At 36.6% G+C, this 19,581-nt stretch overlaps 1 protein-coding gene across 5 annotated transcripts in view; it reads right to left on the reverse strand.

The window, feature by feature from the left end:
• LOC123535409 (apoptosis-inducing factor 3-like) overlaps positions 1-19,581 on the reverse strand; it is a 244,427-nt gene that overhangs the window by 53,458 nt on the left and 171,388 nt on the right. For all 5 annotated transcript variants that reach the window (XM_053519560.1, XM_053519561.1, XM_045318060.2 and 2 more), the window contains 2 exons: positions 17,959-18,050; positions 501-631 (listed from right to left, as the gene is read on the reverse strand). In XM_053519560.1, coding sequence (XP_053375535.1) covers positions 501-631; positions 17,959-18,050 — 223 coding nt within the window. The remainder of the gene's footprint in view (positions 1-500; positions 632-17,958; positions 18,051-19,581) is intronic.

Consider the following 19,581-nt stretch of genomic DNA (forward strand, 5'->3'; position numbering starts at 1 on the left):
TTTAATCACAAGCGAGTACCATGGTAAAGCCACTGACCTTCCATAAGCCAGCTGGATGGCTTCCTCACATGAAGAATTCAGTGCCCTAAGTGAGGCTCAAACCCACATTGGTGAGGGGCAAGTGGTTTGAAGTCAGCAAATTTAACCACTCGGCCACGGAGGCCCCTATGATCTGATGTAGTGACCTAGTTTAATATCTTAGGTAACATGATTTTCAACTTGGAACTATCATTATTAAGACAATCTTCAAGTTGAAAATTTAGCATACAGAGTTAACAAGGATTTTCTTTGATTTGACCTAGTGATCCAGTTTTTGACTATATCCCAGTTTCAACCTGGAGGTAAATTTAATAGGGACAATCATTCTAAAATGGGTTTATGAAGATGAGGTAGAAAATGTGGCCTCTACAGTGTTAACAAGGTTTTCTTACTAACTGACGTAGTGACTCAGTTTAGCTTAAGAGCACAGTTTATCTCTTAAAAAGAAATACAATACTGACCAATGAAAGAAGATCCAATAATGACCACCGTTTTCCCGGTAGCTGCCTCTGCAATTTTGTTAGCATCATCAGGTGTTCGTAAACTGAACACATTCTCTAGATTAACACCTGGAATTGGCAGAACTCGCGGTCTGAAAATGAAAACAAATTACACATACAAATAGAGTGCTAGAATGTCACAATATATACCTCTCTTAGCAAATTACTTTACACTAGTACCTGTATTTGCAAATGGAACACTAAATAAGAGCTGCTGTAACAGGAGACAGCACACTCTACTATTTTGCCTCTGGCTAGTAAGATAGGGCACATCTGAGGAAGCTGGAGCTGTCACTGGAGTATCTAATAACGTCAATGTGGTTGAAGATATTGGACAATAGTTTAAGTATGGTAAAAGGCCACACAAGGACCATTTATGTGAAATTATTTCAAAATCAGGCCAGCAGTTTCATACAAGAAAATCTTTTAAGTCTCTATATACAAGTAGGGAAAAGTGACTATACCCTCTGGCAGTATTGTTTTTTCATAAATCATAATAATTTGAAGGACAACTTGTGTGATATTATTTCAAAATCATGTCCATGTAGTTATCCTATGAAGTTTCAACATTTTGGGTCAGGTGGTTCTCAAGTTATTGATCAGAAATAGTTTTCCATGTTCAGGCCCCGGTGACCTTGACCTTTGATGGAATGATCCCAAAATAAATAGAAGTCATCTATTCTGCATGTCCAATCATCCTATAAAGTTTCAACATTCTGGGTCAAGTGGTTCTCAAGTTAGCTAAATATCTTGGAAGAAGGTTACATACAGACTATTTGTGTGAAATTATTTCAAAATCAGACCAGCTGTTTAGGAGATGTTGTTTGAAGATTTTTCTAATTTTAGCTCTGGTTGCCGCTATGCGCAACCAAGCAGAAAAGTTTGTAGACCACCCAAGGAACAAAATCAAAATCAAAATCCATTAACAAATTTTGACCCCGATATCAAAATCCATTCAGTGGTTTTGGAGATGTCATTTAAAGAAATTTGTTGTCAATGGACGGACGGACGGACAGACAGACAGACACGAGCATGCACGACTGAGGACGGACATAGCATGATCACAATAGCTCACCATAACACTTCGTGCTCAGGCAAGCTAAAAATGTAAGAAATCATCATATTAAATAGCCCAGCTTGTAAATCCTAAAATATGGCCGAACCTTGCAAATTTTAGTAGAGACTTAAGATAATGCATTTCTTAAAGAACAATATCAGAAGATAATTTCTGGATATGGAACACTCGAATCAGTCAACCATGAAAGCCGGGGCAAACTATTTTATGACGTCATCATTAGGACATTTAAATTCGTAAATAAATTTGATTATGTTCAGCAACGTATAAAATTTCATCGCCCTTTCCTAAATTTCTGATAATCTGGTGACAAAACAGTTGGGCTATGTAGAGCTTCTCAAAGTAACATTATTTTAAGAAATGTTAAAGAAAGATTACTTTGTGAATAATTTGTATGGAAAGGGATAAATCATCTAAAACTACGAAACACAAATCGTAAACTTTACATTCTGTTTTCAAACAAAGACAAACTTTTAATAAAAATAGTGTCATAAACAAGAGGGCCATAATGGCCCTATATCGCTCACCTGTTATCATTGCACTTAAGGACAAGTTTTCAAGGTCAAAAGATCATAATAAAGATCAATCAAAAGAATTATGAGAAAATATAGTTGAAATTTTCTTAAAGTAACTTTAAATAAAATTATTCTCAAATAAGGCCAGAAGTTTCATACAAGAAGATTTAATTTTAAAGTTTTCTATATGGCCATATAGGGATAATGAGTGTCTCCTGCAGGCCGCCATGTTTTTCGAAGAATCAAAATTATCTCAAGGAATTTGGTAGAAGGTCATCCAAGGCACATTTGTGTAAAATTATTTTGAAAACAGACCAGTAGCTTTTGAGAAGAAGATTTTCAAAGTTTTCTATAAAGCCATATAGGGAAAACAGGCCCCACCCCCTATCAGGGGCCATAACTACAGAACCAATGATGGGATCTGGCCAGTTCAAAAAAGGAACCAATATCTTGTGGTGATGCAAGTTGTGTGCAAGTTTGGTTAAAATCAAATCATAAATGAAGCTGCTATTGTGCAGACACTGTCAAAATAGCTAATTTTGACCCTTTCAGGGGCCATAACTCTGGAACCCATTAAGGGATCTGGCCGGTTCAAGAAAGGAACCAAGATCTTATGGTGACACAAGTTTTGTGCAAGTTTGATTGAATTCAATCATAAATGAAGCTGCTATTGTGCAGACAAGGTCAAAATAGCTGATTCTGGCCCTTTCAGGGGCCATCACTCTGGAACCAAAAATGGAATCTGGCCAGTTCAAGAAAGGAACAGAGATCTTATGGTTATACAAGTTGTGCACAAGATTGGTTAAAATAAAATCATAAATGAAGCTGCTATTGTGCAGACAAGGTCAATATAGCTAATTCTGGCCCTTTCAGGGGCCATAACTGTGGAACCCATAATGGAATCTGGCCGGTTCAAGAAAGGAACCAAGATCTTATGGTGATACAAGTTGTGTGCAAGTTCGGTAAAAATCAAATCATAAATAAAGTTGCTATTGAGCAGACAAGGTCAAAATAGCTAATTTTGGCCCTTTCAGGGGCCATAACTCTGGAACCCATAATGGGATCTGGCCGGTTCAAGAAAGGATCCGAGATCTTATGGTGATACAAGTTGTGTGCAAGTTTGGTTAAAATAAAATCATAAATGAAACCACTATCGTGCAGACAAGAAATTGTTGACGCACGCACGGACGTACAGACGACGGACGAAGGGTGATCACAAAAGCTCACCTTGTCACTATGTGTCAGGTGAGCTAAAAATAAGAAGCATGGCTTTATAACTAGATTATATCGATTTAAAATTCTTCTGACTATAAATCCCTTTTTGAGTCATTTTAAACTTGTCCATGCATATGGGAGAGATGCTTTTTTTTTTTGCACATTCTTAAAGTTGCCTATTTCTTTGTTGTGGATACAAACCAAAGCTCGTATCTATGTAATAATCAATAAATACGTAGATTTTAATTCAAATTAAATACTTCTCTAAACTTTTGCAGCGATATGTTAATTGATATAAAATAATGAATAACAATGGAGTCTGGTTAATTCCACGACTACTTTGCAACAGAGCTAGAACTATGGGATGACATATAAAATATAAAGAAAAGCAGACCCTTTCTAATTGTTAAACAAGAGGGCCATGATGGCCCTGTATCGCTCACTTGAGTACCATTGCTCAATTTGATATGATCGTTTCAAACCAATCTCATTAGAAGCTGCTAAGGTGTATTCATTTAGATAAAAAATAAAGGAGGTAATTTGTCATAAATTCAGTCAATATGTATCTTCACTGATTGTCCAAGTCCATCTGTTGACATAAATGAAATTTCAGATCAGTATCTTCATTAGTTATGGAGATATACCCATTTTAATTTGAAATAAAGGGAGGTAATTTGACATAAAATCAGTCCATAGTTATCTACCTTGATTGTCTCAGTTCAACTAATGTCAATAATGAAATAATCAAATAAGTCCTATAAGTACTTACTGATATAAATCCATTTTGATTACAATCAGGGGAGGTAATCAGATATAAATAACTCTGGAACCTATGATTGGATCTGACAGATTTGTCATGGAATCCAAGATTTATTGTTGTTGAAGATATTTTGGAAGTTTGTATCAAATCAAACCATAAATGAAGTCTCTATATGGCTGCAAAAGCCAAAATAGCAAATTTTGGACCTTTAAGGGGCTATAACTCTGGAACCTATGATGGAATCTGGCCAGTTCAAGAAAGGAACCAAGATTTTATGGTGATACATGTTGTGTGCAAGTTTGGTTAAAATCAAATCAAAAATGAAGCTGCTATTGTGCAGACAAGGTCAAAATAGCTAATTTTGGCCCTTTCAGGGGCCATAACTCTGGAACCCATTAAGGGATCTGGCCAGTTCAAGAAAGGAATCGAGTTCTTATGGTGACACAAGTTTTGTGTAAGTTTGATTAAATTCAAATCTTAAATGAAGCTGCTATTGTGCAGACAAGGTCAAAATAGCTAATTCTGGCCCTTTCAAGAACCATAACTCTGGAACCCATAAGCGGATCAGTTCAAGAAAGGAACCGAGATCTTATAGTGATACAAGTTGTGTGCAAGTTTGGTTAAAATAAAATCATAAATGAAACCCCTGTCCTGCAGACAAGAATTTGTTGATGCACGCATGCACGCACAGACGACAGACGAAGGGTGATCACAAAAGCTCACCTTGTCACTATGTGACAGGTGAGCTAAAAAGAGGAAAGGTAGATTAAACTGTAAAGAAAAAATAGTCCCTTAAGTTAAAGAATACTTGTAGGGATATTTCAGAGCAGTTTTATTTGTACTGCGATGTTGCATACAGCTGTAAACTGTATGACAATATGCACTTACCAAATCTTCTAGCGTAATACTTAAGAGTTTTTCAAATACCTTTCAAATTACTTCATACACATTTTTTTTTACTCATTTAGAAGATATATTTTATTTTTAATAAAATGTCAAAATTACAGCTGAATAAAATATGCAGTCTCATATACTTTTATTCACATCAATACCTCAACCCATTTAGAAGCTGCTGCAAAATAACGAATCAATAAAGAACTTCCATTTGAGTAGCTGGTTTGCATTTTATTGTACATTGTAGTTATTTAAAACATTTGATTAGAACTACATTTTTTAAATGTATTGAAATTTCTGTATGGCATTAACAAAACTATTGTTTAAACGTTTGCCATCTTTAAGTAATGTTTAAGATATCTGCTAAAAATAACTGTTACGTTAATATAAATTATTTCCTTAAAATAATTTTATTTATTTATTGAGAAATAAGGTTTGTCCGTTGCTAAGGAATTGGGATTAATTTGCTTTTATCCCCGAGTTAAACTGGTTCCCGTCTTATCAATGCAGAACTGTGTATGTGTAGTGAGCCGAGAACATGGCTTGCTGTTCGATATAAAAGCAAAAATCCCGTGCAAAATCTTCACTGTATTTCTACACATCGTTCAGTAAAGTTTAACTTACACTGTTCTACACGTCGTCAATACACCGTAATTAGAAACGTCTTGGAGATGCCACGTGAAAGGGTTAGGCATAGAAAGCGAGGCCGGGAGAGGAACCATGGTGTTCAAAGGCAGAATGCCAGAGCGAATCGCCATGATGACCAGCAACAGGAAAACCGCCCAAGGACGAGGGGTCAGAAACGTCAGGCGGATGAAATGGCTAGAGACGAGGTTCAGAACCCACAACCACATGACCTTGAGACAAGGGCAGACGAATTAGAGACAGGGGGAAACAGACTCCTACAGGATGATGCCGGTGGGTGCAATAATAATGTTATTGATTTTGAAACTGTTCTGCATGGTTCTGGTATTTTACAAAATAATGTAGTTGATACAACGAATCAAAGTAGAAATTCAGTGGGGTGTGGCGAGGTAAACGTACAGGGCAATTCTAGTAGTTCGTCTATCTGGCCGTTGAGTCTATTATCAAACAAAACAGTTCACAGCTCATGGCAAAATACACAAAACGTACCTTCTATTCGTCTAGCCAATGACGATATGGCGGCACATGTGCCTTCACCTCTTAAGCAACAAATATGTAAAGGCGAATATATAAATTTGGCGTTATTGCTGAAAGGGGCGGTCGAGCTGTCAAGTTTTTGTACAGGGGGCCTTATGAAGTTGTCTGCTGATGGTCACATCGAATCTGCTCAAAAAGAGTGGAAGGACAAGATTAATTCTATAGAACAGTGGACGAACGCGTTCATTATTTACACGTCAATTTATTTACTGAATCATAGTGATAAAATTCATGAGATGCTCCATTTTATGTACAATATTAGGGAGTGCGCTATGCGCCAGGGAGGTTTTGCATGGCGTGTGTATGACGAGCAGTTTCGGTTACGTCAGGCAATATCGCCCGCATCCTGGTCACAAATGAATAATGATCTGTGGTGGCGATGTATGCAGGTTAACGACACGCCGAAAACGGTTCAAGCGAACACACGTTATTACACGTGCAATGACTTCAATAGCGGCAATTGTATTTGGCCAAATTGTAAATTTTCTCATGTATGTAACACATGCTTCGCTCCACATCCAGAGGTGTCTTGTAATCAGTACAACTCTTCAGTGAAGTACCAAAACCCACGGTCCCGGGGTAATTTTCGAAGTAGGGCATTTCGGAGACCTTTCAGGCGTCAAGGCCGTGGTCGCGCCCAAAGATAAAAGCAAAAACGAAAACCCAGCACAAGAGCCGCAAAACAGTACCTCAGCAAAAATTTTGCCTCCAGAGCCTATAAACTTAGATATCAATAATCTAGCAAATTCACCGGTCAATGTAGAAGCTTTGAAACGCTACGCTCACAATTATGATAAAGAAGAGGCTGATTTTTTAATTCGTGGTTTCACTCAAGGTTTTCCAATTCAGTATACGAGGCCTAGGTTACCACGTGATTCAAAAAATTTACGCTCTACCTCTCTGAACCTGGATATAATTAAATCTCAGATAAATAAGGAAGTAGAAAAGGGTAGAGTAGCTGGTCCGTTTTCAGAGCGCCCGCTTCCCAATTTGATAGTTTCTCCGATTGGTTTAGTTCCGAAAAAAACGCTGGGCGAATTTCGTATGATACATCACCTGAGTTACCCGGAGAATGAGTCTGTCAATAGTTATATCGACCCAGCAGTTTGTTCTGTCAAATACACCAGTTTCGATGAAGCTGTTAAATTAGTTCAAGATCTAGGTCAAGGCTGCAAATTGTTCAAATCTGACATCAAAGCGCATATCGTTTGATACCAATACAACCATCAGATTTTGAACTATTAGGTTTCTGTTATAATGAAAAGTTTTATTTCGATAAAGCACTCCCTTTTGGGGCCTCGATAAGTTGCATCACATTTGAAAGATTTGCTAGATTTTTAGAATTCTGCGTTAAATCAAATCTGAAATCCGACAAATTAAAATATTATCTTGACGACTTCATTGGAGGCGGTTCTACAACAAAATCTTGTACAGTGGCTTTAAAGATATTTAAGGATACAATGTCGGAATTAGGCGTACCGTTGGCAGATGAGAAAACAGAAGGCCCGACCGAGATTCTTGTATTTTTGGGTTTAGAACTTGATTCTATTCAGATGGTGGTCCGAATTCCGCCTGCTAAAATTCAGGAAGTAATTAAAAAAATAGAGGAAATTCTGTCTCATGAAAAAACAACTTTGAAAAAAAATGCAATCCTTGATTGGTTCACTGAATTTTTGCTGTAGGGCTATTGCTGTGGGTAGACCATTTTGTCATCGCTTAATTGACTTAGTCTGCGGGCTTACCAAGCCTTATTACCACGTAAGGGTTAAGAAGGAAATTTGTTTAGATTTAAGAATGTGGTTAGGATTTTTGCGAAATCACAATGGTGTATCCGTTTTTCATGACCGTTTCTGGGTTGTCAATGAGGATGTACAGTTGTTTTCTGATAGTGCTGGGGGTAAAGGTTTGGGCTTCGGAATTTATTTTAAAGGTCACTGGTGTAATGCAAGATGGCCGGACACGTGGCATGCACGTGGCATAACCTCTGATATAACGTTACTGGAACTATTCCCCATTTTAGTTGCGTTATACATTTGGGGTACTGAATTGACGAACAATAAAATCAAGTTCAATTGTGATAAAATGTCTGCTATTCAAATTTTAAACAAACTGTCTTCTAAATCGAGTCAGGTCATGTGCCTGGTTAGAGTATTGACTTTAAGATGCCTTCATTTAAATATTCTTATCAAAGCCAATCATGTGCCCGGTCGATTTAATGAGATTTGTGATGCCTTGTCTCGCTTTCAGCTGGCAAGGTTCAGGAGGCTGGCGCCAGAGGCAGACCCAACGCCTACCCCAGTTCCAGATTTTCTTTGGAACATCTTCGATATAGAGCTGGACAGTTTCTTCAGTCAGGAATTGCTACCAACTCACTTATGACTTATAACACCACTCTCAGAGCATTTGAAATATTTAGACAGTCATATAATCTTCCGAAAGTATGGCCTATACGTAGTGAACACGTCATTTTATTCATGACGTATTGCTTTGAGAAGGGGTTTTCTCCTAAGTCTATCACAACTTATATTGCTGGTTTGAACTATTTTCACAAGCTAGGTGGATTTTATAACATAACTCACGTGTTTGTTATAAGCAAACTATTAGAGGGTTGTCGTAGAAGTCGAATCACCCAGGATGTTAGGGCCCCTTTAACTAAATCTACGTTAATGGCGGTATGCAATGTTTTGTCTCAAGTTTGTTACAACATCTACGAAACAAGACTATTTACGGCTATTTTCACGTTGGCCTATTTTGGCCTGTTTAGAATAAGTGAATTGGTAGCTTCAAGCGCTGGCCAGGTCGGATATCCTATTGAACGGGCAGACGTCTCTTTCAGTAATAGCAAATTAATTATATGTCTAAGACACTCTAAAACATGTCAGAGAGGGAATCCTATTTTGTTGAAAATACCGGGAGAAACCGGTCCAATTTGTCAAGTGAACAAAATGTTGGAGTTTTTAATAGTTAGGCCAAGCCATAACCGCATGTTTTTCTGTCACGGCGATTGCTCTCCAGTAACTAGGGCTCAGGTTTCTGCCATTTTAAATAAATGCATCAATAAATTGGGCTTGTCCGGTATGTACCGATCACAGTTTTCGAATCGGTAGGGCTACAGACTTAGCAACAGCTGGCCTTCATTCAGAAGCCATTATGAAACTCGGCAGATGGACGTCAGACTCGTATAAATTGTACATTCGTGTCTGAAATATTACAGAATCTGTAGTAAAATTTGATTGATACTATCACGTGATAATTCTGACCTTAGCAATAGCTAAATTACGTTCCAAAAGTTTATAGGTAAAATCAAAATATCATATTGTACTTACAAATATTTCGTCGTGGAACTTGTACACAGTATATGTGGACTATATTTAGTTTGACCTTTACCGTAGTTAGAATCAGTTCTTTATTTAGAACAGGAACTACTTTTGGGAAAACCGATCTGATCATGAGCGTAGCTTGAAAGAACTACATATTTTCTTGTTATAGTTACCGATTGTGGAACACTATAATTTCTTTCTATATATGAAATTTAAATCTTATTTTAGCATTTGCATTTTAATATCTCAGATATATGGATAGTTGGGGATTCAATCCCGTTTTGGGCTGGCGAGCGGGCCAAAACAACAGGGAAGGCTAATCTGCGTCTAGATGGCAGGACGATCGCCTGGTGGGGCGTGAGGGGTCTGCGATGGAGTGGTTTTCGATGCACAGTCCAAAGCCAGGTGTTGCTGTCTCCTCCTCCTTCTGCCATTGTCATACACTTAGGTGGGAATGATTTACATGATCTTTCTATTATAAAAATAAAGAAGAGCATTAGATCCGAAATACGGTACTTAAGAGAGGCCTTTCCTGACACCGTTCTAATTTGGATTGATATCCTACCGAGGAGAATTTGGAGAGGGGATTTTTCACCTAAAGTAATAGATGAAAAACGTAAGAGAGTAAACCGTTTCGGTCGTTCTCTTGTTACTAGGTCAGACAAAAGTGACTGGGTTCTCCCTGATATAGATGTAGAAACTAATTTCTTTTGCACGGATGGCGTCCATCTGAACGAAGTTGGGCTAGAGTTTTACCTCGATTACTTAAGAGATGCTTTATTAAAAAATTTGTAAATGTTAATCTTCAGTCGGTTGATTTTTGGGGGATAAATTTTTTGCAAAATTTATTGTGGCGAAAAAAAATCAATCGACCTGGAGGAGATTGGGTGCCGGGCGCTGGTCGAACATTTACTTATAAGCACTAGATGTTTGGCAGTAGCTCTTGATTTATTTCGAGGTACCACTTTGGTACGAAGCCGGAGTAAGCCGAGGTCTACGGTCATGCATTCGGGTGTGGTCCATAAAGGCTACTATATACCATTTGCAGGTTTTTCAGGATTATCGTATCGTGTATTGTTTCATGTTTACGCCTGGTCTCCTCTCGCTCGAAGATTTTTAGAGCGGCCAAAACATGCCAACTTAATCTTTCAAGTTTCTCTCACACATATCTGTTGATGCATTTACTTTGGAAATGTAAAGTTTCTCTCATATCTATTGATGCATTTACTTTTAGCAAATGTTCCTTCAAAACTAACTTTTTAAGTCATTATATTGGTTCATCATAAATTTCTTATGCATGTATTACATTATATGCTCTTTAAATATGTAATAGTATGTGTATATAGTAATGAGGTAAATAAAACAATGAATGTTACATGTTCTTATTTTATTTCGAATAACTTGAAATAAAAGCTTTGTTAGATGTATTAGTATCTCGATGCCTTAAAACATGCCCACATAATCACAGAACATTGCTGTATTACCATTACATGTTTTTCATGCACAATTATAGGTCTAAAATGAATATGTAAAGTTGTATTTGATTCAGAAATGCTTGAAATGTATAATGTTTTTATTATAGTGTGGCGACTTTTGTTTAACCTATTTATATCAAACTGTATTTCCCAAGTCAGATGGTATAATGTGCTAGTCTGTCGTATGACTGTGGACAAAATATTTATAAATGTACAATTTACATAGGGTCCAAAGTCAGCATTTGTTTGTGTGCAAGAGTGCATTGATACCTGGACAGGCTACCATTGTGACACAACATTAGAATGCTTGCCATTCTAACAGCCACTGCATTGTTTCAGAGAAGTAGAACTTCCAAAATATGTAACATTGATCTATATGAAAATTGCAAGAAGTAGTTATAAGATATACATAATCATCCTGGTTTAGAAATTTATATTTGGTATGAAATACATGGTTTTTGTTTAAAGTGCGCCTCTACAAACTAGACACGCCCATATGTTTCATACCCAAATGTGAACTACTAAACCGCGGTTTTGTTCTTAATCAAGATGAATGTAAGGTGGACATAAGCATTTCTTACTCTAAAATGATTGCATTTGATGAAATGAAATTAATAGTTCTACCGGAGTTAGTTCGCTTTTCCAAAACGGGGCTACAAATACCACAGTGCTTAGATGTATAATTGTTTACAGACGTCGCGTCGTCATTCTTTTAGATTACACTAGACATTTAGTCATTAGACACTTTCATGATGATGCATGATAGTACGTATGCTGTTCCAATAATTTCTGTAAGTTGAAAAGTTTTTTGTTAACAAGACGTCGAAGTATGCAAAACTGAATCAGTGTAAACAATGTTAAAGAAAGTCCGAACAAAAATGTATCTACAATGTATATGATATTAATAGCGGTTTAGAAGATTCCATTTTGGTATGTAATACATGGGCGCGTTTGAAATACACACCCCTAAACACTTAAAACAAGTAAAAAAAACTCATACTCAAATGAACAGTACTAAGTCGCGATTTATTTCTTAAGTTTATCAAACTGTGTGCATATTTATAAATTGAATGAAAATGGACATTAGAAAATGATTTAGTCATACAAAGCAAGAAAATATCTTACACAGTAATTATTGACCTATCATCTCAAAGGTCTATGACCATAGTGTAAATAAAATTCAACTCACAAAAATCATATTCGGGCACATTCTGTGTTGGCTTATAATTTGATTTGTTAATCTTGTGTTACGTTAGTTTGCAAAAATACACAGATTTCAATGGTATTAAGGACATAAACTTCCTTGCAGAATGAAACACACATCATGACGTTACAAAGAGTGAAATAGTTTTGCTAGATTTATAGATACTTTTTCACTGAAAAAATTACACCCATGTCTATATGTTAAATATATCGCACTTTAGTAAGATATATTAAAACATTTTGGTTCAATTCCTAAACATCTGAGCTCTGAACCATGATAATCAGGAGACAAACCATTCGAAGGCCTAGATTATATTTATTCTTACATGGTCGTTGAAATGTTTTGATAAAATTTTGCTTTGCTTCATTTATCCAAGTAGTAATAAACCGGATGTCATGCGACAATTTGACGTCATAATGGACTTCATAATGCTCTTTTACCGGTTCGTGCGTCAACCGTTGTTTATCGCAGATTCTAACACAGCCTGATTCACATTTTCTAGCTGAATATCATGTGTTATTATACAACAATATATTTTCCTGACGTCACAATTAATACGTCAAAGCGTTAGACCGCATACAATCGAGCAGGGAAAGATACCAACTGAAAACAGGCCATTATTTGATGGATGTAGTCAAGGATGCACTTTAAAGCCGTTCGTAACGTGTTAGAATCAAAATAATATATCTTACTTAGTGATTTGCTCTTGAATAAAATCATTGTAGTGTATGTCGTTCAGATGCGTATTATTATATCACTCAAGCCGCGCCCCTTATTTCTTGAATATACAAAGATTCACTACTTTCTTCTTTGTTTAACTGGCACCCAAATCCAGCCATGATAGAATGTGCATTCTAATATGCTTGTCTCTGTTAAAACACTCTTACGCTAAAATGACGTCACGTTAACGTGCGGTGACATCAAAGTTTTTGTTGCGACCAAGAAAGAGTGCTCCTATACTTTGTTTGTTTGTTTTGGGTTTAACGCCATTTTTCAACAGTATTTCGGTCATGTAACGGCGGGCAGTTAACCTAACCAGTGTTCCTGGATTCTGTACCAGTACAAACCTGTTCTCTGCAAGTAACTGCCAACTTCCTCACATGAACCAGAGGTGGAGGACTTATGATTTCAGACACAATGTCGTTTATCAAATAGTCACGGAGAACATACGCCCCGCCCGAGGATCGAACTCACGACCCCGCGATCCGTAGACCAATGCTCTTACCTACTGAGCTAAGCAGGCGGGCTTCCTATATTTTATCTACTGTTTTAGATTAAGGGCATATTAGAATCGAAATAATTTATAGCAAAAGAGTGTTTTAACACTTTTTACACTTGGGCGGTAATACGTCGTACAAATAATTTCACTTGGGCTGCGCCCTCGTGCAATTATTACGCCCGACATATAACCGCCCATTGTGCATTAATAGTGTTAAAGCACTCTTTTGCTATAAATTATTTCTTAAATATACTTAATGGTAAATCGCTCATTTTTTTACATATATGTGATCGATTTATTAACTGCAACTAGACTAGCAAAACTAGACTAGCAAGACTTTGTGAAAACATGTACGATGTAATTATGTTTGTATTTTTCTATGAAAGATTCCCCTCATGTATTCTTTTTGTGCCCACGAACATTTTAATCTAAATAAGCACCCGGATACTCATAACTAACCAGTATAATAACACATTTACACAGTTATGTGACAAATATGCACAATCTATTTCCATGTACCGATTACCTCCCTTTTAATTGAGTTTACTGATGTTTTTCAGAAAAATGATGTACGTGATCACGGATAATATTACAAAATTGTAAAAAGTATTGTCTTAAGGGTTTTGTATTGAAAAATGAATATTATATTACATTATTATTATAATACATTTTAGGGTAATTATGATAAAAAGGAAGGATCGATAGCTTTACATAAATCACAATGAAAGATTTTTGTCTTTTCCTGAAATATATGATTTATTTATATTGTTTCAATTCTGCATTCCTATAAAGATAAATTATATAACAATTTTGTCAGGTTTCATCAAAAAATATAACTACTATGACCGTTTTTGTTAAAATAACGAAAGTCATTGTGCATGAATAAACTTGAGAGCAAACACACATTTATTACTATAAATTGAAAGATATTAACACAAAACACTTAAATCCCAAAAATCATTATTTTTTATTTAAAACTGAGCGAAATAGGACGATTTAAAATGAAATTTACTGAAAATATCTATAATATGAGTTGTCTGCCCCTGACAAGAGGAAATGCAAAAAGTTAGTGTTCCATATCCAGATTTCTATTTGACATAACCTTCAATCATTTTATGTTCATAGTTTGTCTCTACTATAAAGTACAAGATTGAGTAACTTATATGCATAGCTAAAAGGGAAGTTATTCTGAAGAAAATACACAAATAATCATTTCAAGAGGGTCCATCTGACACATGAGCTTAATCAAAATATATCACAGACTGGATAGGAAAAGAGCATTCTTGACCTTAGAGTGTGACCTTGGCCTTTGAGCTAGGGGTCTTGGTATTGTGCATGACACATTGTCTCAATATAGGGAACATTTTTGACAAGTAATATTAAATCCCTAAAATGATAAAAGTTATGGACCAGAAAAAAAAAAAAAACAACCCACGGGCAGAATGTCAAGCTTGCCAGCTGTCAAATGTGACCTTGCCCTTTGACCTGTGGATCTGGTCCACATGATACTCTGTTTCATAATTCATGCCAAGTTATATCAAAATCCCACCATGCATGAAGAAGAAATGCTCCGGACAAACTTCAATTTGACATCTGACCTCCAACTGTGACCTTGACCTTTGAGATAGGAACATGGGGCTTATGCATGACATTCCTTCTCATTGAGGTTAACATTCATGCCAAATATAAACAAGATTGGTCCATGCATGCTACATATGCACGCACACACATACACCAAACCTGCCAAAAGTGACGACTAAGTCGAGCTCACCGCAAGCGGGCTCGACAACAAACTAACCTTCAACCTCCATGACCTTGACCTTTGAGTTAGGAATATGGGTGGTGCATAAGACATCTTGTCTCATTATGTGATACATTTGTGCCGAGTAAAAATCCCTTAATGGATGGCAGAGTAATTGGCCGAAGAGGAGAAAAAACTTTTGACCTTGGACCTCCAAGTGTGATCTTGACCTTTGAGATAGGGGTCTGAATGTTGCGCATCATCTTTTTATGCCCCCACACATTTATCTGTTGTGGGGTTTGTGGGGGGGAGGGAGGGGGGAGGCATATAGCGTTGCTGCTGTCCGTACATATGTCCCGAAATCTTGTGTCCAACTCCTTCCACACTTTTATCCTGATTTGCTTCAAACTGTATCAAAGGAACAAGCTTAATGTGCAGATTATCATAAAGGAGGGATTTTTTCTGTGATTATTTTTACTGCAGTTATGGCCCTTTGATAGTTTTGCAATATAGAATATAGAATAAAATCTTGTGTGTCCAACTCCTCAAACACTACTGAAAGGATATGCTTGCAAGTTTCAGAGATGAAGGACCTTCATTAGACTTTTTCTATTGCTATTTTGTCTAGAATTATGGCCCTTTCTTAATTTCACAAAATAGGCCATAGTGAAGAAATTGGTGTATTCAATCCCTCATACATTTTTTTAAGGAATGGATTCAAGATTGATCAGATGCACAACCTTATCTGTAAACAATTTGATTCAAACTTTCAGAACATCCTTCATGTGAAGATGGTCTTTACTAAAAACTTTGCTATTTAGAGGATGGCACAGTATGTGAGGGCATCTGTTTCAAATGGACATAATTCTAATTATGGGGTACATTTGTCCCAAGTAATATTAAAATCAATATATGTATTGTTGAGTTACAGACAAGACAGGCAAAAAAGCCCTGTTGGCCTCCAAGTGTGACCTTGACCTTTGAGCTAGGGGTCTGAATTTTGTGCATGACATGTTGTTTCATCCAGGGAAATATTTTGTGCCAACCAACATTTAAATCCTATTTTGCATGACAATTTATGGACCAAACAAGACCTAAAAGTGTGACCTTAACATTTGAGCTAGGGTTCTGGATGTTGCGCATAACCTTGTCTGATTACTAATATTTATGACAAATATATATATATATATATATAATTGTAATCTCTTGATGGATGACAGACTTATGGAACGCACCCTGTTCATGCCATGGAAATATCTGATTGCCAAGTGTAACCTTGACCTTTGATCTAGGCATCTGAAAGTTGCATATGACACATCTTATTATGGGGCAAATTTGTGCCAAGAATTATTGAAATTCCTTCATGGAATGTTGAGTTACAGGTCAAGCAGTTCTCAAGTTATTGATTTTAAAGAGTTTTCTATGTTAAGCCTCTGTGACCTTGACCTTTGATGGAGTAACCCCAAAAATATAGGGGTCATCTACTCTGTAAGTCCTAAAACCCTATGAAGCTTGCAAGGTTCTAGGTCAAATGGTTCTCAAGTTATTGATCGGAAATGGATTTCCATTTTCTGTCTGCTGTGACCTTGACCTTTAATAGTGACCCCAAAATCAATATGGATCATCTTCTCTGCATGCTGAAACTTTATAGGATGATGGAACATGCAGAGATGATGATCCATATTGAAAATGGAAATCCATTTCCTTGACTTTTAATAGTGACCCCAAAATCAATATGGATCATCTTCTCTGCATGTTCAATCATCCTATAAAGTTTCAACATTCTGGGGCAAGTGGTTCTCAAGTTACTGACTGGAAATGGTTTTCCATGTTCAGGCCCCTGTGTCCTTGACCTTTCATAGAGTAACCCCAAAATCAATAATTAATAATCAATAAATACTCTGCATATCCAATCATCCTATGAAGTTTCAACATTCTGGGTCAAGTGGTTCTCAAGTTATTGATCGGAAATGGTTTTCCATGTTCAGGCCCCTGTGACCTTGACCCTTAACAGAGTAACCCAAAAATCAATAGGGAATATCTCCTCTGCATGAACAATCATCCTATTAAGTTTCAACATTCTGGGTCAAGTCGTTCTCAAGTTACTGACCAGAAATGGTTTTCTATGTTCAGGCCCCTGTGACCTTGACCTTTAATAGAGTAATCCCAAAATCGATAGGGGTCATCTACTCTGCATGTCCAATCATCCTATTAAGTTTCAACATTCTGGGTCTCTAGTGGTTCTAAAGTTATTGATTGGAAATGGTTTTCCATGTTCAGGCCCCTGTGACCTTGACCTTAACAGAGTGACCCCAAAATCAATAGGGGTCATCTACTCTGCATGACCAATCATCCTAAGAAGTTTCAGTATTCTGGGTCAAGTGGTTCTGAGGTTATTGATAGGAAACGGTTTTCCATGTTCAGGCCCCTGTGACCTTTGATGGAGTGACCCCAAAAACAATAGGGGTCATCTGCTCCATAAGCCCCACCATCTTATGAAGTTTGAAGGTTCTAGGTCAAATGGTTCTCCAGTTATTGATCGGAAATGAAATGTGATGGAAGGACGAACTGGGCAAAAACAAAATGGGGGGGGGGGGGGGGGGGGGGGGGGGGGGGGGGGGGGCGCATAACTGACAAATGCTATTCTCGAGGTACTGTAGAAGTTATTCCAGAAAATAATGGGAATTTTAACTCTATGTTGGGCATTGTGGACTAATAAAACCAAGTAATCCATAGAAATTAGTGTCCGGTAAATATTACTGTTACCTGAATGCTTTACAATAATGCTCAATATGATACAGTATGCTTGATACACTTACTGTCCCCCTGTTGCTATCATCAATGAATCATACTTGGCTGTACTATCATCCGCAAACTTCACACTTTTACTGGATGTATCTACAGACTTCACCTAAACAAATAAACAAGAGGGTTTAACAGCTCTGATAGCTAACACTTACGGTAAAGACTTATCTAAAAATCAGTTAAACAATTTGCCCCAATGGGCCTGAGTCACTTACCTGAAGAAAACCTTAACCATATGACTTTGCTTCTAACTAGGTTTGGTGAAAATCCTTTAATCTGTTCATTGAAATAAAATTTATTTAAAGTTGTTTTTTTCTATATTTGCTGTCATGCAACAAAAATGCAGAACCATCAGAAGAAATCATTCAAAGGTATTTCTATTTTGACTCTAGTGGCCCTTAAAAAGGCCCAAGTGCCCCCAATTCAATACATTTGGCATAAGACTTTATAATGATGTTACAGACCAAGTTAGATGAAGATCCATCTATCTTTGTAAAGGGTCAAACAAAAAATATCTGTGTAAAATTCAAGCAGAATCTGACAAGATTTTAAAATTTTCCACTTTATACATACAAATGTATGTGGAAGTGACCATGCCATCTAGCAACGGCTATTTTTTGATGAATGAGATTTATTAGAACAACCCAGGTTAAGGATACCCTGTGGAAGATTTTTTTAATTACTTTAAAATTAAACTATCAGTTTCTGACAACACAACTTTATAAAGTTGCCATGATAAACATATAGGGAAAAGTGACCATGCCATGGCCAAGATTTTTCACCAATCAGAATAATCTGAACAACTTCTGTACAAGGTCTGTGTGAAGATATTTTGAAATCAGGCACACATTTTCTGACAAGCAGACTGTAAAGTTTCAACTGTATATACATGGAAAAAGTGCTACACATTTTATTATATAATTGTATAAAGAAGGTATGTTCTGAAAGGGAGAAATTTGAAGTATATTCCTGATAATTAAGGCATATCAATGAAAAACAACTTTCTATTTCCTATCATAAATCGAACACACACTTTTCAAAAATAGTGACCAGCAGAGTGTTAACAGTCAAATTGTTGGCGACGGACAATGCAGGACACAGGGTGATCAAAATTGCTCATCTTGAGCACTTTGTGCTTAGGTGAGGTAATAACAGTTTCTGCCAAAGCCCAGGCAGAACAAAACAAAGTTAAAGAGGTTGAGATTACACTCATATAACTTAAGTTTGCCACTCAAACATTTTTACATTTGTTTGTAGCAATCAAACTGATTACTTCATGGTACAATTTTTTGGCTGATAATTTGAATTTTCTGTTTATTATATACACAAAAGATTTAAATGTTGTTTGTTTACATTTAGAAGTAAGAACGAGCGACAACAACAACAATGCATTTTTCGTACAGCCGAAAATTAGTCTTATTTTAGAAATTAACAAAAAACGTTACCTTTACAGCATCCGCAAAGACATTAAATATGAAAGTGTAGTTGTACGAGTTGCATACAACTCGCAGTTCCCGATAAATTCGACATATTGTTGTGTTTTTTTTCCTGTCGTTTCTCTAATGTTATCATTGTAAATTATATATTTTGACTTGAAATAGTTTGCTTCACTATCCATATACATCTTTCCCCTTCAA

The sequence above is a fragment of the Mercenaria mercenaria genome, chromosome 12, assembly GCF_021730395.1.
Source record: "Mercenaria mercenaria strain notata chromosome 12, MADL_Memer_1, whole genome shotgun sequence".
NCBI lineage: Eukaryota > Metazoa > Mollusca > Bivalvia > Venerida > Veneridae > Mercenaria > Mercenaria mercenaria.